Source organism: Eulemur rufifrons, chromosome 14 (assembly GCF_041146395.1).
Source record: "Eulemur rufifrons isolate Redbay chromosome 14, OSU_ERuf_1, whole genome shotgun sequence".
Classification (NCBI taxonomy): Eukaryota; Metazoa; Chordata; class Mammalia; order Primates; family Lemuridae; genus Eulemur; species Eulemur rufifrons.
In genome coordinates this window covers 36,586,081-36,605,748 of record NC_090996.1, presented here as the reverse complement: position 1 = coordinate 36,605,748, position 19,668 = coordinate 36,586,081, and the positions used below count along the sequence as shown (strand labels likewise).

The 19,668-nt window shown below is 56.9% G+C and overlaps 4 protein-coding genes across 7 annotated transcripts in view; 3 read left to right on the top strand and 1 right to left on the bottom strand.

Moving 5' to 3' along the window:
- NPRL3 (NPR3 like, GATOR1 complex subunit) overlaps positions 1–1,831 on the bottom strand; it is a 41,843-nt gene extending 40,012 nt beyond the window's left edge. For 3 of the 4 annotated variants that reach the window (XM_069487218.1, XM_069487217.1, XM_069487219.1), the window contains exon 1: positions 1,694–1,831. In XM_069487218.1, coding sequence (XP_069343319.1) covers positions 1,694–1,811 — 118 coding nt within the window. In that variant the 5' untranslated portion in view covers positions 1,812–1,831. The remainder of the gene's footprint in view (positions 1–1,693) is intronic. The other variant, XM_069487222.1, reaches the window with a different exon arrangement.
- Positions 1,832–9,041: 7,210 nt separating this feature from the next.
- LOC138394629 (hemoglobin subunit zeta) lies at positions 9,042–10,942 on the top strand. The gene is made up of 3 exons (XM_069486795.1): positions 9,042–9,398; positions 10,271–10,475; positions 10,754–10,942. The coding sequence occupies exons 1-3, from the start codon at positions 9,304–9,306 to the stop codon at positions 10,880–10,882; spliced, it is 429 nt and encodes a 142-aa protein (XP_069342896.1). The 5' UTR covers positions 9,042–9,303; the 3' UTR covers positions 10,883–10,942.
- Positions 10,943–14,511: 3,569 nt separating this feature from the next.
- LOC138394439 (hemoglobin subunit alpha-like) lies at positions 14,512–15,309 on the top strand. The gene is made up of 3 exons (XM_069486404.1): positions 14,512–14,623; positions 14,725–14,929; positions 15,074–15,309. The coding sequence occupies exons 1-3, from the start codon at positions 14,529–14,531 to the stop codon at positions 15,200–15,202; spliced, it is 429 nt and encodes a 142-aa protein (XP_069342505.1). The 5' UTR covers positions 14,512–14,528; the 3' UTR covers positions 15,203–15,309.
- A 3,013-nt stretch (positions 15,310–18,322) lies between these two features.
- On the top strand, positions 18,323–19,138 carry LOC138394438 (hemoglobin subunit alpha). The gene is made up of 3 exons (XM_069486403.1): positions 18,323–18,433; positions 18,542–18,746; positions 18,892–19,138. Exons 1-3 carry the CDS (start codon positions 18,339–18,341, stop codon positions 19,018–19,020), a joined length of 429 nt encoding a protein of 142 aa, XP_069342504.1. The 5' UTR covers positions 18,323–18,338; the 3' UTR covers positions 19,021–19,138.
- The last annotated feature ends 530 nt before the right edge of the window (positions 19,139–19,668 follow it).

The following is a 19,668-nucleotide window of genomic DNA, read 5'->3' as shown; positions in this document are numbered from 1 at the left end:
GCTTTTTTTGTTGTTAATAATTCTGGAGAGCAGAAGGCCTTTCTATGCATTACAAAACTCAGAAAACAGAGGGAGATAATCATCTAAAAGCTGAGGAGAGAGGCCTCAGAGGAAACCAACCCTACATCTTGATCTTGGACTTCTAACCTCCAGGATATGAGAAAATAATTTTCTGTTGCTTACGTCATCTAAAAAAACAGAAAACACAAAAGATTAGACTGAGAATCTGACTCCATAAAAGTCAAAACTCTGCCTGGCAAGTACTACACAGAAAAACTGGATAAGTATTTATAGCTTTGTCATGAAGACCTATTTTTATCTTAAATATATGAAGAGATCCTTCAAATCTATAAGGAAAAAGTCAAATAAGCCAAGAGAAAATTAGGCAAAGTAGGCAAAAATCCAAGTGAAAATAGGTCATTTCACTGAAAAAGGAAATCCAAATGGCTCTAAAAACCGGAAAACACACTTACTCTCAACCATAAAACAAATGCACGTTAAAAAATTAGTATCAGATACAATTCCACCTACTGGATTAGCAAAGATTGAGAAATCTAACCTATGAAAAATAAATATGCTCATTATCCTTTAGACCCAACCAACCCACTTCTGGGATTTCATACTACGGGTATTTCGCAAAATGATAAAATACAGAAAGGACATCTGTACTGCCTGTATTAGCAAAAGGTTGAAACAACTTAAATGCCCATCACCAGAGGACTATGAATAAATCCCATGAGTTCATTTCATGGAACCACTGCAGTCATGAACAAGGACAAGGCCTCTCCATGGTTCTGATTCTATATTCAAGATGTAGACGGACGGTGAAAATGGAAACGGGCAGAACAGAATACGTAGTGTGCTTTCCCTTGCGCTCAGAAAATAAAATAACTTGCACGCATATGCTTATATTTGCATAGAAGGCTGCGGAAAGACGCACAGGAAAAATGCGAACTGGAGCTGTCCCCATAATGGAAACTGGAGGGCTGGGGGTCAACGGTAGGAAAGAACTTTCTTTTCCTAATCTAAACACCTTTGTACCTTGAAAACTCTGTACCATATCAACAAGTTTGGAAATAATTTAAAAACAAAATATAAATTAAAAACCGAACACTCGCAATAGTGAAAAGCCACAAGTAAGCGGCAGGACAGCCGCCATGAAGGGGCTGATCCCTGTGGACTAAACTGGACCCGGCTCCACGGCAGAGCGTTTCATGGGAAAAAACGGCACCGTACAACAATATATTTATGTGAGGGAAAAAAAAACCCTAAACAACATTGTTTGCCTGCGGACACATATTTGGTATCTCTGTACAGAAGGGACAAGGGACAATCACCAAAACGGTAAGTGCCTATCCCTGCGAGGGGGAGGAGGAGCAGAACTTGGAGGAGGTGGCCAAGGACAACTCCAGGTGCGTCCGTGATTGTACATTTTGCTGAGATGAACGCGTCATAAATTCTTTTTTTTTTTTATAGGCCGGAGACTGATGAAATGCTAACGATAGCTGTTTTGGTGTGGTGAATAGTGAGTGGTTTTTCTCTTGCTTTTCCTTTTCTGCACTTTCCAAGCACTCTGTAACGGGCAGTATGGACTGTGCGCTCAGGACAAGAACAGTCACAGGAACGCGACTGCCGAGGGCGCGGCCGCGGGTCCGCCGCTCCGGTCCGGGCCCTCCGCCCAGCACTCACTTACTTGTCTGGGACGCCGGGTGCTCCTGGCTTCTCTGGAAGGGGTACCTGAACAGCAGCTTATTGCCCCTGCTGCCCGAGCTCACCAGGATCACGCTGATGGGGCTGGTGTTGTCCCCCATCCCGCCGTGGGGACGGGCCGGGCCGGGGCGGAGGGGCCCGGGGAGGGGCCGGGCCGGGGCGGAGGGGCCCGGGGTGGAGGGGCCCGAGGAGGGGCCGGGCCCGGGAGGAAGGGCTTGAGGAGGGGCAGGGCCGGGCCGGGCCGGGGCGGAGGGGCCCGAGGAGGGGCCGGGCCGGGGGCGGAGGGGCCCGAGGAGGGGCCGGGCCGGGGGCGGAGGGGCCCGGGGTGGGGCCGGGCCGGGCCGGGGTGGAGGGGACCCGGGGAGGGGCCGGGCCGGGCCGGGGGTGGAGGGGACCCGAAGACGACCTGTCCGACTGAGGCCGACGAGGCCTGCGCAAAGTCTCGTACGCCACACGCAACCCGCCAGGCTCGCGATACTTCCGCGACGCGGCCAGAAAGGGGCGCTGAGAGCGGGCGCCAGCTCTCGGGCCGGCGCCACTGAGCAGACGCAGGCGCTCGTGTGCGCAGGCGCGGGGCCTCCCGGAAGCCTCGGTCCCGCTCCCGCGCAGGCGCGAGGCGGAGCCCTGCGCTCGCTCGTGTGGATTGGGAAGTGGTGGTGTTTTTTTTTTTCATTATGGGAGTAACTAACGCTTGCTTTGGGCAGAAAGTTCCAAGTTGAAAATAAAAGTGTACAGGGAGGAAGGAGGGGGAAAATAATAATAAAAATAAAAATAAAATAAAAGTGTAAAAAGATAAAAGTTAAAAAAATCGTTTCAATGCCTCACAGAAATAAATGTAAGAACTAAAACTGCAAAACTCTTAGAAGCGGCCGGGTGTGTCGGCGCCTGTAGTCCCGGCACTTGGGGAGGCCGGGGCTGGAGGATCGCTTGAGGCCAGGAGTTGGAGGCTGCAGGGAGCTCTGATGACGCCACTGCGCTCCAGCCTGGGTGACAGAGCGAGACCTTGTCTCAAAAAAGAAAACCCCTTAGAAGCAAACATAGGAGTAGATATTCGGGACCTTGGATTAGGCAATGGTTTTGAAAAATGGACACAGGACATGGCCAGATATTTCTCCAAAGAACATAAACAAATGGCCAATAAGCACATGAAAAGATGTTCAACATTATTAGTCGTTAGGCAAATGTCAATCAAAACCACAACAGGATGCTACATTGTGCTCACTGGCATGGCTATAATCAAGAAGATAAAATAACAAGCGTTAGCAAGGACGTGGAGAAATTGAAATCTTTATGTACTGGTGGTGGGGATGTGAAAAGGTGCGAGCTGCTTAGGAAATAGTCTGGCATTTCCTCAAAGGTTAAACAGAGTTAACATACGACCCAGTAATCTCCCTTTTAGATATACAGCCAAAGAAATGAAAGCGTATGTCCACACAAAGACTCACATGTTCTTAGTAATATTATTCCTAATAGCCAAAAGTGGAAACATCCCAACTGAACATCACCTGATGAATGGGTGAATAAAACACGGTATAATCCATACAATGGAATACTATTCAGCCATAAAAAGGAATGAAGTAATGGTACATGAATTAACCTTGAAAACATACATAATACACGATTCCATTTAGGTAAGCTTTCCAGAATAGGCAAATCCATAGAGACAGAAAGTAGATTAGTGGCTGCCTAGGACAGGAGCGTTAGGGGGAAGTGAGGAGTGACTGCTAATGGATACGGGCTTTTTAAGAGGAAGTGCTGAAAATGTTCTAAAGTTGACTGTGGTAATTAATGGTTGCACAGCTCTTTGTACAAGAAACCATTCAATTGTACACTTTGAATGGATAAACTTTATGGTATGTGAATTATATCTCAATAAAATTGTTTGAAAAAATCACCCCACCCACTCTACCCAGGCTTCCCCAGAAAGTGACTGAAGTTAACGGTCTCCCGTGTCTTTTCCCCAGTCTTCCCCAAGCATGCCAAATGCATCGGAACCTCACCACTTGACTAAGGGACAAGCATTTTCACTGCTGGAAGTAGCCCTCTTGCACTGAGCTGACACTGTATTTTGCAGGACAGATTTGTGGGTTGACCCTACCGGGCTGAGGGTCACATGCATTTGAAATGTCTCAGCTGCTACCGTCAGAGGCATTGCCTTGCATGGGGCTGCCTAGCGTTGAATTTATTTTAATTGTCCCAAAATTTCAAAAAAGGAAAAGGATGTCTTGTTCTAGGCTGCAATTTTTGATTATTTCTGAGAAAGAGAATCGTATCATGTAATAATCTGCCAGTGTCTAAGAATTGCCTTCACATTTTCCTTGTGGGTTCTCTGCCCTCCTTTGATGGTTTACGTGTGTTTGTGAGGGATAGTTACCCTCTGTTACAGATTTTGCAAGCCTTTATCCCAGACTTCTATGTTTCGATTTTATGTATGATCAAAAGGTCTGTGAGTTCTCCCGCACTTCCCAGCAGTGTCCCTGGGATGGAAATGCGGGTGCAGGGGCAGAGATGATGCTGGGAGGGTGGAGCAGACGGGGATGGGGAGCCTGGCCAGTTGTGGTCACGGAGGCCTCCCGAACAGGGGCACTGAGAGTCCTCAGGTGACCAGGCACATGGACCAGGACTATGTCTCAGGCCTCTCTCCTCTGACTCCCTGGCCATGCTGCTGCCCCACCAGGAACTTGGGGCTCCAGGCTGGCCATCTCTGAGCCAGGGGAAGGTTCAGACTTGGAGGATCCCACTGTTCCCCCAGTTACCCCCTCAGGCCCAGCTTCTTTTTTTTTTTTTTTTTGAGACAGAGTCTCACTCTGTTGCCCGGGCTAGAGTGCTGTGGTGTCAGCCTCGCTCACAGCCACCTCAAACTCCTGGGCTCAAGCGATCCTCCTGCCTCAGCCTCCTGAGTAGCTGGGACTATAGGCATGTGCCACCATGCCCGGCTAATTTTTTCTATATATTTTTAGTTGTCCAGCTAATTTCTTTGTATTGTTTTTAGTAGAGACGAGGTCTCGCTCTTGTTCAGGCTGGTCTCGAACTCCTGACCTCGAGCAATCCTCCCACCTCAGCCTCCCAAGTGCTAGGATTACAGGCGTGAGCCACCGCGCCCGGCCTTGTCAGTAAACTTTGCGAGAGTATTAGTTGTTTATTTTTCTGACTATAGTTAAAAGTATGGCGCACTAGCATCTGTGAAAAGTGCAGGGATATCCCAGCCCATACAGCTCCTGGTGTGTCCCTCCTCGGGCTGCCCTGGCAGGGCCCGGACACAGGACTGCCCACAGAGCAGTGGTCTGGGTCCCAGTGTCACCCTCACTGGCAGCACCTCAGTGTCCATGTTTGTTGACCTTATCAGCACTGTAGAAATGAGACCTCATTGTCACACCCTGGCCTGGGAGTCAGCAGGCCCCACTCTGGACCTCAGTTTCCACACCAGTAACAGGATTCAGAGCAGGTGGTCTCCAACTGAGTCCTAGCTCTAAGCTCTTACCTTGTCTCCTGAGCAACGAAGTGCCAGAGCCAACCTCTATTCACTCACTACAGGGCACGTCCTGGACTCTTCTCTGCTAAGACCCACACCTCTGGGTTTCTCCTCATTTTAAATTTTAATAACTCTGTTTCATAAGCTGCTGTTTTGAAGGGAAGTGGATTTTTTGGAGACTGAAAGTTCCAACCCTTTCTCCCAGTGTGAGTCCCCCGAGGGCTTATCAGTCCTGCCACTCGGTCTGGGCCCGAGAGGGCCACCGCCCTGTGTGCTCTGCTGGAGGGCTGGGCGAGGCTCCCAGACACTATCTGGGACTTGCCTTGCCCCCTCCACCTCCTCCGCGGCAGGGCTCCTGCCTCACCAGGGAGGGACCACTCAGTCGCGATAGCAACAAAAATAATCTTCAATTCATGCCACCATATCCTGAGCTCGGCGACCACAGATGACGGTTCCCAACACTGAGGTGGGGGCCAGTCTGACCCCCATCATAGAGGCTAAAAGAGTAAACCTGGACTCTGAGATTCATTAGCTTGCCCCGGGGCGCCCAGGGCCCGCCCTCAGGGCAGGGTCTGCAGACTCCAGACCTCTGCTGAGCGTCCAGCTGCTCAGAAGTGACCAGGCACCCTCTGATCCCAGCCTCAGCCGCTGAGGCTCAGAATGTGCCTGGGAGCTCGGAATTGTGCCCGGGCACCGGCAGCCAAGTGCCTTGCACCGGCCCAAGCTCCTCCTGTCACAGGTGGGAAAACCAAGGCCCAGGGACAGGAAGAGCCTTGCCCCAGCTGCAGCCAGCAGCCCAGCCCGCACCAGACCGTCAGGGCTGTCTCCCCCGTCCGTGGAAACCTTGGACACGTTTCAAAACCTCCTTATCTTAAAAAATATAACGATGATGAAATACACCCTCCCTCCCATAGTGGTTGTGAGGGTCAGGTGCACAACACGAAAAGTGTTTGGTGCTGTGCACAGGACTGAGCACCCACTCAGTAATGTCAGCTACAGGCAGACAGACGCCTCACACCACACAAAATCAACCCAGGCTGTCACCGAACACAAAAGACCACACAATAAAGCTTTTAGAAATGGGGCCTAGAATACTCTCTTCACTTCAGCATTTGGGCACAACGTTTTTTACTCTTCTTAAAAGTTTAGGCCGGGTGCAGTGGGTCACAGCTGTAACCCTAGCACTCTGGGAGGCCGAGGCAGGAGGATTGTTTGAGCTCCGGAGTTCGACACCAGCCTGAGCAAGAGCGAGACCCCATCTCTACTAAAAATAGAAAGAAATTATATGGACAGCCACAAATATATATAGAAAAATTAGCCGGGCATGGTGGCACATGCCTGTAGTCCCAGCTACTTGGGAGGCTGAGGCAGGAGGATCGCTTGAGCCCAGGAGTTTGAGGTTGCTGTGAGCTAGGCTGACGCCACGGCACTCACTCTAGCCTGGGCAACAGAGTGAGACTCTGTCTCAAAAAAAAAAAAAAAAAAGTTTAGGTAAAATTTGCATAATGTAAAAACGTGAACAATTCAGTGGATTTAGCACCTTTATAGTGTTGCACAACCACCACCTCCATCTAGTTCTAGGAGAGTTTCATCATCCCACTAAGGAAGTCCCCTCCCCACTAAGCAGTCTCTCCCCACCTCCCCTCTCCCCAGCCCTGGTAGCCACTAATCCGCTTTCTGTCTTTATGGATTTGCCTGTCCTGACCATTTCATAAAAATGGGATGCAGCCTTTTGTGTCTGCAGTCTTTCACCTAAGGTTTCAAGTTTCATCCAAGTAATAGATAGCATGTATCAGGACTTCATTTTTATGGCTGAATAATCTCTCATTGTATGAAAATATCATAATTTGTTTTCTGTTCATTCACTGCTGGACATTTGGGTTGTTTTCATCTTTTGACTATTGCGAATGGAAGAGTACAACATTTTTAAACAGGACCAAAAAAAATCACTAATCTGACTGCATTAAAATCACAAACTTCTGTTCAACCAAAAGCAGCATTAACCGAGTAGAGGCAAAGCAGGCGTGGGGCCCGCACCTGCAGTCCCGGTTCCTCGGGAGGCTGAGGCAGGAGGATCGCCGAGCACAGGAGTCTGAGGTTGCTGTGAGCTGGGCTGACGCCACGGCACTCTAGCCTCTAGCGAGACTCTGTCTCAAAAAAAAAAAAAAAAGAAAAGAAATAATTTAAAAACGGACATAATACTTGAAAAGCTACTTCACCAAAGAGGATATATGGACGTCAAATGAACACATGAGAAGATGCTCCACATCGCTGTCCACCAGGGAAATGCACACTGGAGCCGCGGTGACGTGTCACCACACACGGCTCCGAATGGCTAAAACGTAAAGTGCCTGCAAAGTGCAGGCAACTCAGACCGTCCTCAGTGCTGATGGGAAAGCGGAGTAATGCAGCCACTTTGAGAAACAGCTTGGCAGTTTCCTGCAGAATTAAACACACACTTAACACCCGACCCAGCAATCCTACTGATATGGTGGTACCCTAGAGGAATGAAAGCTTATGTTCACATAAAGACCTATCCTTGAATATTCATAGCAGCTTTATTGGTAATAGCCCCACACTGGGGAAAAAAAAAAATATCCTTGAGTGGAAAATGGATGAGCAAAGTGCGGTACATTCAAACCACGGAGCAGAAAGGAGCCTCCTTTTCATACACAGAATAACTTGGATAAACCCTAAGGCTGGTTTGCTAATAAAAGAAGCCAGTCTTAAAAGATTACAATACTATATGATTCCATTTATACTATATTTTTAAAAATTATAAATTTGAAAACTTATAGCATTCATCCGAGGTTGGCGGTAGGAATGGGGCGAGGCTGCTAACGTGCAGGGTGGGGCAGTTGACGGGGTGATGAAGCTGCTCTGTGTCCTGACGTGGCCGTGGTCATGTCAGTCCATACGTGTGGCCAACATTTATTTATTTATCTATTTTGAGACAGAGTCTCATTTTGTCACCCTGGGTACAGTGGCATCATTGTAGCTCATGGCAACCTCAAACTCCTGGGCTCAGTCAACCCTCCTGCCTCAGCTTCCCAAGTAGCTGGGACTACAGGTGCGTGTCACCATGCCCGGCTAATTTTTCTATTTTTAGTAGAGATGGGGTGTCGCTCTTGCTCAGGCTGGTCTGATCTGCTGAGCTCAAGCGATCCTCCCCCTCGGCCTCCCAGAGTGCCAGGATTACAGGTGGGAGCCACCATGCCCAGCCCAACATGTGTCAAATTTAGGCAAAAGTATATAAAAAAGTCAATTTTATTGTATTAAGTATGCTAAAATAAAATTAAAGGCTGGGTGCAGTGGCTCATGCCTTTAATCCTAGCACTCTGGGAGGCCAAGGTGGGAAGATCACTTGAGTTCAGGAGTTCGAGACCAGCCTGAGCAAGAGTGAGACTGCCGTCTCAAAACATTAAAAAAAAAAAAAATTTAAACCAGAGTTAAATTAAATTAAATTAAATTGAAAGAAATATTTGCCTCATTGTTACAATGACCAGTATGGATGGCAATATTGCAATCCCTAATAGTATATTATTACACGAATTCCCTTATCAACCTGCTACCTCCTTCCTTCCGCTGGTTAGGAAACAGACCCAGCGCCTCTCCCATCAGTTCTGGGTCAGCAGAACCTTTGCCTCCCCGGAGGAAATACCCAGGAACCTCAGAGACAAAGGGAAGGGACGACATGTGGCTGGGCTACGCCAACCAGAGGACGGTGCAGGCACGTTCCCCGGGAGGATGTGCCTTGGGCCTTGCTTCTCTGGTGTCCCCAGTTTTGTGCTTCTGAAATGGGTAAGGACAGCGCAGCTCTGGCCTGCAGCTGTGCCGTATCTCTCTGGACTCTGCGGGCAGACCGTGGCCAACGCCCCTCTAAGGTCCAGCAAGGCAGGAAGGAGCGATAGCCTGCCCAGTCCCACAGCCCCTGGCTGCCCCATGGTCACTGGATCTGATAAGAAATCCCACCCCTGCAGCCCCCTCCCCTCTCCCCACCCACAGCCACAGCCTGGCTGGGCGTGGGGCTGCCTGTATATAAGGGGACCCCGGGGGGCTGAGCATCACCCAGGCCAGTCCTGAGCAGGTCCAGCTGCAGCCCAGCGCCCACCCGCACCACCATGTCTCTGACCAAGACTGAGAGGGCCATCATCGTGTCCATGTGGGGCAAAATCTCCACGCAGGCCGACACCATCGGCACCGAGACCCTGGAGAGGTGAGTCCCAGACAGGACGGCCTGAGGGACCAGGTCAGACGCCGGGTGGGTGAGTGGGGTGGGTGAGTGGGGGAGTCAGGATGGAGGGGTCAGTGAGGAGGGGTCAGGGTGGAGAGGTCAGTGAGGAGGGGGTCAGTGTGGAGGGGTCAGGGTGGAGGGGTCAGTGAGGAGGGGTCAGCGTGGAGGGGTCAGGGTTGAGGGGTCAGTGAGGAGGGGTCAGGGTGGAAGGGTCAGTGAGGAGGGGGTCAGTGTGGAGGGGTCAGCGAGGAGGGGTCAGTGAGGAGGGGTCAGGGAGGAGGGGGTCAGGGTGGAGGGGTCAGTGAGGAGGGGTCAGTGAGGAGGGGTCAGCATGGAGGGGTCAGGGAGGAGGGGTCAGTGAGGAGGGGTCAGGGAGGAGGGGTCAGTGAGGAGGGGGTGTGGAGAGGACAGGGAGGAGGGTCTGCAGGGGGAGGGTCTGCAGGGGGAGGGTCTGCAGGGGGGGCGTGCGGGAGGGAGAACAGGCGGCCGCACGCACTGAGGCCTGAGCAGGCGCCAGGCCCAGGTTCCCACGTGCTCCCAGGCCAAGCGCCTGGCAGGCGGCACGTCGCTGCCACCGCCACCCTCGGGGCATCTGGTCCCCGGGCAGAGGTCACAGGAGGGTTTTCTGAAGCGACCTCTCTGTAAGCGCTGCTGGGAGGACACCAGTCCTGCCAGAAGGCGCAGCGGGCCGCCGGTCCAGGGCCGGGAAGGGGGTTCCGTGCGGACAGGGAGAGGCGCGGCCGGGGGTCGGGGCAGCTCCAGGAGGGGCGGCAGGCCGGGCGCGGGGGCGTCCCGCCGGGGAGCGGGGGCTGCGCCGCACAGGGGTCCTCCAGCCCGCGCCCCGCCCGCCCCAGGCTCTTCCTCAGCTACCCGCAGACCAAGACCTACTTCCCGCACTTCGACCTGCACGCGGGGTCCGCGCAGCTGCGCGCGCACGGCTCCAAGGTGGTGGCCGCCGTGGGCGACGCGGTCAAGAGCATCGACAACATCGCGGGCGCGCTGGCCAGGCTGAGCGAGCTGCACGCCTACGTCCTGCGCGTGGACCCGGTCAACTTCAAGGTGGGCGCGCGGGCGGGGGGGGCCGTGGCGGGTCCCGCAGGGGCGGGCGGGGCGGGGCGGGGGGGGCCGTGGCGGGTCCCGCAGGGGCGCGCGGGGCGGAGCGGGGGGGGCCGTGGCGGGTCCCGCAGGGGCGCGCGGGGCGGGGCGGGGCGTGGCGGGTCCCGCAGGGGCGGGCGGGCGCGGGGCGGGGGGGGCCGTGGCGGGTCCCGCAGGGGCGGGCGGGCGCGGGGCCCCGGAACAAGCCCGTCCCGCGCTGAGCCGCCCTCCGCGCCCCGCAGCTGCTGTCCCACTGCCTGCTGGTCACCGTGGCCGCGCGCTTCCCCGTCGACTTCACGGCCGAGGCCCACGCCGCCTGGGACAAGTTCATGTCCGTCGTGTCCTCTGTCCTGACGGAGAAGTACCGCTGAGCGCCGCCGCCCAGACCCCCGGCACAGGCAGCGACCCCTCCTCTGCCCCTCAGTGTTCCCGCTGTTCCTCCCCCGACTCCCCAATAAATGAATGAGGAGGAAGCGGTCTGGGTCCTGCCTTCTCGGTGTCGGGGGGACCGCGGGATGGGCTGCGAGCTTGGCAGGAACGCGTTTGACCCTGGAGTCATCCCCGGCCTGGAAGACACTTGGAGGGTTCTTTGGGGAGGTTCTTCCCCTTGGGGACCCCGGAGTTGCAACCCGGAGGGGGCAGCGCAGCCCTGCGAGGGGCCACAGGGTCCCCGCGGGTCCTTGGGTCAGAAGGGCGTTCGCGCCGCTCCCCACCTTCCCAAACCGCCTGAAGATTGTCATTTCAATCAGTGTATTGGGAGCGTGTCAGGAATCGAGGGACTTTTCTCAACGTCTGTGGCCCAACTCCCGCGACTCCGGCAGCTGCGGAGGTCCCTGAGGCTGTTCCCGTCCCGACCCCTATGGGAACAGGGGGCTTCCTGGGTCCCTCCGTAGGCTCCCTCCTGGCGGAACAGTGACTTTATCCGAGGGGAGTAACTACAGAGCCCGCTGACGTCTGCAGCGAGGGCGCCCACGCACGGCGGTGCCAGAACCCAGGGATCCGCGGGGTCGTGGCCTCCAGGTCAGCGGAGACCGCGCTGGCTCCGTTTCTCCGCACCGGCCGAGAGTCCCGAGTTCCCGCCGCGCTCGGGCCGATGTGGCGGGAGGGGCGCCCGGAGAGGCCCTACGAGGAGGCCGGGGTGGCGGGCGCAGCCCCCAGAGCGCGTCGTGCCGCGGCCTGCCAGGCGCCCAGGAGCGAGCCCAAGTCGCGCGGGCCTGGGCCCCGAGGGCGGGACTCCGGGACCTCAGGCAGGTGAGACAGGTGCCGGGCGCGGCGCCAGTGAAACCGCACGCAGCCTGCAAGCTCCTCAGTGTACCCCAGGACCAAGGCCCCCTGCTTCCCGCACCTGGGCGCCAGTCTGCACGAGCCGCGCAGCTCGCGGCGGTGGGTGCGGCCCCGAGGCACGCGGGCAGTCTGCGCGCTGCTCCGAGCCCGCTGGCCGGCTCGCTGCGCTCATGCTGCGCGCGGACCCGGTGGACCGTGCGCCGGGCCCTTTCGGGCCGGGCCGGGGCAAGGGTCCAGGGCGCAGCAGCAGCAGCCGAGGGTGGGAGCGGCGTGAGGTTCAGGGAGGAGTTGGGGGGCGCAGACGCCGTCTCACTGGCCGCTTCTCGGGCAGCTGCTAGTCCAGGGTTTCCAGGCGGTGCTGGCCTCCCTCTTGCAGGAGAGTTCACCGCGGCGATGCACGCGGAATGGGGCAAGTTCCCGCCGGGCCTGGCCGAGGTGCTGAACGAAAAGTACCTCTGAGCCCTGTACCTGCAGACCTTGGTCTGTGCCTGTCAATAAACAGAGGCCTCGAACATCCGGACCCTGGGTGTGTGTGGTCTTTGGGGAGAGGGCAAGGTGACCTCACTGTTACCGGGTAGAGAGGTTTGGTTCCCCTCCGCAGGGAGCCTCCTGGAACTCTTTGATGCCTGCCCAAGGTGAGCTGGCTGTGGCCAGGGAGTGCCACAGGGCAGAGGAAGTGCTCAGATTGAGGAGGGAGAGTGTCTTCAGCTCAAATCTGGCACCTGCCCACGCAAGGCTGGAAAAGCACATCTGCGTTCACTCACTGTTCCTGCATCCCCGCTGCTCGCTGGCGCCTGCTGATAGCAGCCCTCGCCCCTTTTACAGAGATGAGGCAGCTGAGGCCCAGGGCCAAGTGTGTGACCTCAGACCAAGCCAAACTGGGGCCCGGGCTCCTCCTAGCCTCACCCTGTTCCTTTCTACTTCCTGCCCTGACACGCTCACTCTGCAGCGAACCTGTGCTAGCCACACCAACCCCTTCCTCCAACCCCATGTTGGCGACTGCTGGGAGGAAGTTCTCAGTAGCCACAACCTGGCAGACAGCTCGGCTCCAGCTGATTCACACTGACAAGCTGTGTGACCCTGGCCATGTCCCTGAGCTCTCTGAGCCTCAGCAACAGATGAAAAAACAATATCCAGACTCACTAGATCTTTGAAATAGTTTTTTTTTTTTTTTTTTTTTGTGAGACAGAGTCTCACTCTGTTGCCCGGGCTAGAGTGCCGTGGTGTCAGCCTCGCTCACAGCAACCTCAGGCTCCTGGGCTCAAGTGATCCTCCTGCCTCAGCCTCCCGAGTAGCTGGGACTACAGGCATGCGCCACCATGCCCAGCTAATTTTTTCTATATATATTTTAGTTGGCCAGACAATTTCTTTCTATTTTTTTAGTAGAGACGGGGTCTCGCTCTTGCTCAGGCTGGTCTCGAACTCCTGACCTCGATCGATCCACCCACCTCGGCCTCCCAGAGTGCTAGGATTACAGGTGTGAGCCACTGCGCCTGGCCTTTTTTTTTTTTTTTTTGAGACAGAGTCTCGCTCTGTTGCCCGGGCTAGAGTGCCGTGGCGTCAGCCTCGCTCACAGCAACCTCAAACTCCTGGGCTCAAGCGATCCTCCTGCCTCAGCCTCCTGAGTAGCTGGGACTACAGGCATGTGCCACCATGCCCGGCTAATTTTTCTATATATATATATATATATATATATATATATTTTTTTTTTAGCTGTCCATATAATTTCTATTTTTAGTAGAGACGGGGTCTCGCTCTTGCTCAGGATGGTCTCTAACTCCTGAGCTCAAACAATCTGCCCGCCTCGGCCTCCCAGAGTGTTAGGATTACAGGCGTGAGCCACCGCGCCTGGCTGAAATAGTTTTTGAGATCCTAGTGTAGAGGGGGTGCCTGGCAGGCTCATAGCCAACCCCCTCCCCCAGCCCAGCCCCAGCTGCTGCATCTCAGTATGCAGGTCCCCTGGCCAAGGGCCACCTCCCCCAGGGCCCCTCCTCTCTCCCCAGGCAGGACAGGAGCAAGAATGGTAGGGGTCCACCCCAGCTTTGCAGACAGGGCTGAGGCGTGATCAGGACCGGGAACTCTCCAAACTCTGAACAAGGACAGTTCCTCAGTGACAATTGTGGGTCTGTGTGGGGAGCACCAGCCTGCCAGGCAGTCAGTGCCCAGGTCTGAACGGGGATGCTGGAAGCAGGGCCCTGGAGACAGTTTGGCCGAACTGCCCCTGCGATTGGAGCCGGCAACCTGTCACCCTGCGCAGCCTGGGAGCACCATCCACCAGTGGGGAGAGGAGAGCTTGGAGAACTTGACCCCATGTTACCTCCTTCACCTCCAGTTTACACGGATAATTATTAATAATAATAGCTTTCAGTCCTACGCAAAGTTTGGAGCAAAGGTGGCTTGTGTTTCAATTTGGAAAGGACTGTGCTTCCCTGCCCAGCCTGACAAATAGGCACCCCAAGCTGCCCTGGGTTTGGGTCACACGTGGGGGCATTTTGGGTGGAGAAGCACGAGAAACACAACAGGGTCTCTGCAGGGGCAGGACCCAGAGACTCGAGCAGCCTTTGCCAACCGGCCCAGCCATACTCCCTCCCCTTCGCACTTCCCTGGGCTGGGCACCTCTGCAGCACCCCAGCCAATAAGCACAGCCCAGCTGGGGCATTGAGCCCACACCTTTAGCATAAGGGCGCGGCGCTGGCATTTCTGGTCCTGACCCAGACTCAGAAGGAGCCAACCATGGTGCTGTCTCCGGCCGACAAGACCAACGTCAAGACCGCCTGGAATGCCGTTGGCGGCCAAGCTGGCGAACATGGCGCGGAGGCCCTGGAGAGGTGAGGACCTGGAGCCCAACACCCGCCCACGGCCCACCCGGACCCCTCACTGCCCTGGCCCTGGCCCTAACCCCACCCCCACTCTTTGCTTCTCCCGGCAGGATGTTCCTGTCCTTCCCCACCACCAAGACCTACTTCCCCCACTTCGACTTGAGCCACGGCTCCAGCCAGGTCAAGGCCCACGGCAAGAAGGTGGCCGACGCGCTGACCAACGCCGTGAGCCACCTGGACGACCTGCCTGGCGCCCTGTCTGCTCTGAGCGACCTGCACGCGCACAAGCTGCGTGTGGACCCGGTCAACTTCAAGGTGAGCGGCCGGCTGGGGAGGTGACACCTGGGGATGGAGTGCAGCGGGCCTTGGCGCCGGCGAGTTCCCGGAGGGGGAGTTCCGGGAGGGGGAGCGCAGGCGGCAGGCTGTGACCCCCGCACTCCTGACACCGCCTCTCCGCAGCTCCTGAGCCACTGCCTGCTGGTGACCTTGGCCAGCCACCACCCGGCGGAATTCACCCCTGCGGTCCACGCGTCCCTGGACAAGTTCTTTGCTGCGGTGAGCACCGTGCTGACCTCCAAATACCGTTAACTGGAGCCTCGGTGACCCGCCCCGCCTCCACCCCCAACCTCTGGGCCTCTGGGCCAGGCCCTTCTTCCCTCTCCGCACTGCACCTCCTGGTCTTTGAATAAAGTCTGAGTGGGTGGCAGCCTGTGTGCCTGAGTCCTCTCTGTCAGGAAGGTGCCAGGGTTGGGGGTGTTTCTCCTTATTTCAGACCGAGGACCTCTCCGTAGCTGCTTGGGGGAGGGGAGAGCGCTGGGGGAGGGAGGGGAACTGAAGGTTCTCTCCAGAGAAGGTGCCAACCGTCTCCTGCCTGGGAGGCACCAGGCCAGCAGGCAGTGGCTCAGGACCTGGGGAGAAGAGAAGGGCACCCAGGGTTCCTTTTAGGGGAAAGATGTGGGGAGCCCTAGAGGGACACCCCCCTTTGAAATCTCCCTAACTGATCTCAGTTAAACACACTCCAGACGAAAGCAAAGCAAAACTAACAAATACAGGCTCCTCCTGGTGCCAAGGCAGGTGCCTGATTTCCCTGATTCCCACCGGTCCTCCTACCAGAGGATGCGGGTTGGAGTGAGTGTCCTGGCCGCACCCACACGTCCCCTGTTACATTCACCCCTGAAAGCAGGCCCGGGGGTCCGGGAAGGACAGAGGGGGACGAGCAGACCACCTGCTTGAGGAAGCTCTTCAGCAGGGTACCTTGCCCCTTGCTCCTGCACTTCATAAGGGACATTCGTAGCCCACTGTGTGCCCACCCCACTATCCCCCCTCCCTGGCGCCCCTCCCCAAGGCCTCTGGAGTCTCCCAGTGCTTCTACTAGGAGTGCTGGGAGCAGCTTCTGGAAAGGTGGCTGTCCAGGCCCTGCAGTTCTGAGCTTTGCACTGGGATGTCGCACCCCCCGTCTGGCTCCACAGCTGCCCTGGGAACAGCACTTCCAGCCCAGCCCTGACGCCAGAGCAAGCCCACCCTCGCACACGTGTGCACACACACACACACACACACGTGCGCACGCTCGCGCTGGATAAAACTTCGGGGTGGCGAGGGCCCGGCTGCCCACCTTCCTTGTGGACATGGGCCTCTCTGAATTGCCAGGGAGACCCCTCCCCCACTCCACCATCCCTGCCTCACAGCCCAACCCACTTTTAGCTGAACATAGAAAAACATTTAAGGAATAAACCCAAACTGACCCATGCTCCCACACATGCCCCCTTTTTGTTGGGTCACTTCATTAAGGAGAGAGTCCCTCCGCCCCGCCTCCACCCCGCCAAGGAGACAAAGTACAGTTGGGATTGACCCCAGGGGTCCCGCCTGTGCTGAGGGAACACAGCTACACGGACAGCTCCTGCTTTGTGCCCTTCCTTTTACTGGACAAAAGTATCGTCATACTGTAGACATTTATCTGCAACTTGCTCTTCTCTCTGAACTGTCCTCTGGTCCCTTCCAGCCAGTTCATTCAGCTCTGACTCATTCCACAGTTTGATTGACCATTTCTATATTTCTGTTAATTTCCTGTTAAGGTCTGTTGTCAACTGTCCTCATAAGTCATTTGTCTTTTTCCTACTTGTACAGTGGAGTTCTTTCCATGTTAAGATTGTAAGCCCTTGGCTAAGACGCGTTGCCCAAGTCTTGCCTTAAAAGGGCTCAGGTGGCAGAGAAATTGGAGCAAGATGCAGGAGGGTTGTCCCAAGCCTGGTGGGGGTGTCTTTGGTGTCGCCTCTGAGCACCCACCATCTTATCCTTTCTGTCCTTCAGAGCCAGGACTAGGCCCGGGGCTGGGGGCAGAAACAGGAGGCTGGCAGGCAGGAAGGCAAATGGAGAAAAGCCTACACGGGGACGCTGCAGGGCTTGTCTGAGCTACCTCCTTCTCGGCCGGGCAGTTTGGGCCTCACGGCCTCCTGACGCCACAGCAGGATCAGGGAGCCAGACAGGCTGAAGGTCGCCCACACAACTCACTCCCCAAAGCAAGGCCTTCCACCAGGCCCCCAGGGAAGGACACAACAAGGACTTCTCATCCCCTTTTCTCCTCCGCACCCTCCGCCCACCCACTAGTCCAGGAACCACCCTCTTCACCAGCAGGGGCTGTACCAGCCGACACCTGCCCCTTCTCACAGCTGCACCACAAGGCCCTCCCTGCAGGATCTGGCCGGCCTCATCACCCTCAATCTCCCCACCTCCATTCTGGAGCCACAGGGCCGGGCCCTTCTCTCCCCATCCTTCCCCTGCTCTCAAGCCAAGCCTCCCTCTACTCCACCTAATACTTATCCTTAAGTCTCACCTCCTCCAGGAAGCCCACCCTGATTCCCAGACTAACCCAGGTCCCCTCAACCTCACCAAGGCCTCTAGCAAGCTTCGTCATGGTCTGTGGACTCCTGTGATTTGAGGACTGCCCGTGTCCCTCAGGTTGAACGCTCAGGCCTTGTTCTGTTGTTTATCAACTTAACCACCATTTACCTGCAAGTCCTGAACCAAGACCACTGGGCCAGTGGGAAGAGAGACAGGCGCCCCCACAATCACACAGAGGTCCCCAGTGCGGGGGCACCCCTGTGAGTTCATGACCTGGGGCTGCAGCAAACACCGCCCGGTAAAGGAGCTTGAATCTGGAGCCACCCACCCTCGTCCCCGCGCATTTTGCGCATCGACAGATATCTGTTCCTTCCCTGTGACTGTCTGTCACTCAATCGCACTTGGCTATTCCTGGAAGGAGAGGGGGCTGCAAGACCCGAGGCCGAAGGACCGCACAAGGGACTCGGTCGGGAATTCGAGAGCGCGCGGGCAGCGGGTCCCTGTGCGCGCGTCTCCCCGCCCCGACGGCCCGAGCCGTCCTTCCCTCCGGCGCACTTGCCCGCTCGTCCAGCGCGTGCGGAGCTCAGGCCCGGGTGGGACCAGGGACGCTCGGGCACCCGAAGGGCGGAGACGCGACAGGGAGGGCGGACGCGGCCCGTCCCCCCACCAGGCCCGGCCTCCGCGGTGGGCGGTGGGCGAGGACGCGGCTCCCTGGGGTGGCCCCCGCCCCCGCGTCGCTGAGGTCCCCGCGGGGCGCGCGCCCGCTGCGCGCCAGCCAATGAGTGCCGCCCGGCTGGGCGCGGCCCGCGGGCCCGGGGCATAAAGGCGCGGCGCCCGCCCGCCGGGCACGTTTCTGGTCCCGACCCAGACTCAGAAGGAGCCAACCATGGTGCTGTCTCCGGCCGACAAGACCAACGTCAAGACCGCCTGGAATGCCGTTGGCGGCCAAGCTGGCGAACATGGCGCGGAGGCCCTGGAGAGGTGAGGACCTGGAGCCCAACACCCGCCCACGGCCCACCGGCGACCCCTCACTGCCCTGGCCCTGGCCCTGGCCCTAACCCCACCCCCACTCTTTGCTTCTCCCGGCAGGATGTTCCTGTCCTTCCCCACCACCAAGACCTACTTCCCCCACTTCGACTTGAGCCACGGCTCCGGCCAGGTCAAGGCCCACGGCAAGAAGGTGGCCGACGCGCTGACCAACGCCGTGAGCCACCTGGACGACATGCCCAGCGCCCTGTCTGCTCTGAGCGACCTGCACGCGCACAAGCTGCGTGTGGACCCGGTCAACTTCAAGGTGAGCGGCCGGCCGGGGAGGTGACACCTGGGGATGGAGTGCAGCGGGCCTTGGCGCCGGCGAGTTCCCGGAGGGGGAGTTCCGGGAGGGGGAGCGCAGGCAGCAGGCTGTGGCCCCTGCACCTCCTGACACCGCCTCTCCGCAGCTCCTGAGCCACTGCCTGCTGGTGACCTTGGCCAGCCACCACCCGGCGGAATTCACCCCTGCGGTCCACGCGTCCCTGGACAAGTTCTTTGCTGCGGTGAGCACCGTGCTGACCTCCAAATACCGTTAACTGGAGCCTCGGTGACCCGCCCCGCCCCCGTCCCCGCCCTCTGGGCCTCTGGGCCAGGCCCTTCTTCCCTCTCCGCACTGCACCTCCTGGTCTTTGAATAAAGTCTGAGTGGGTGGCAGCCTGTGTTTGAGTCCTCTCTGTCAGGGAAGGTGCCAGGGCTGGGGGTGGGCAGCGTCTGGGGCGCGAGCCCTAAGGATCTCTGCTGGTGGTGAGGACAGGAAAGAGCAGGGGACAGGAGGGGAGAAAGAGAGGGGAGTTGAGCTGTCCAGAGGTCGCTGCTCAGGATACCCTGGAAATCGGTGACCCTGGAGTTCTTTTCTGCATTCATTTGCCCCTTCCCGCGGTTTAGTCAGGGACTTGCAGAGTCAATGCACATTTGCTGAAGTAATGATGAATTCGTTCCCCACCTTTACATGTCAGGGCACGCGAGCGCGCACGCACACACACACACACACACACACTTGCACTAAGAATTGGCTGGCCTCCAGGCTGGGACCGCCAGCTCTCTTAGGCTCCTGCCAGATGTGGGGAGGCCAAGGAGGTCCCAGCCCTTTCCAGCCGGGCTGAATCACCCCTCTCCCCCACTGGTCTCCCTAAAGCCTCCCAAATACTTGCCGAGTCTGGATGAAATGGGGAGCGAGTGATGCA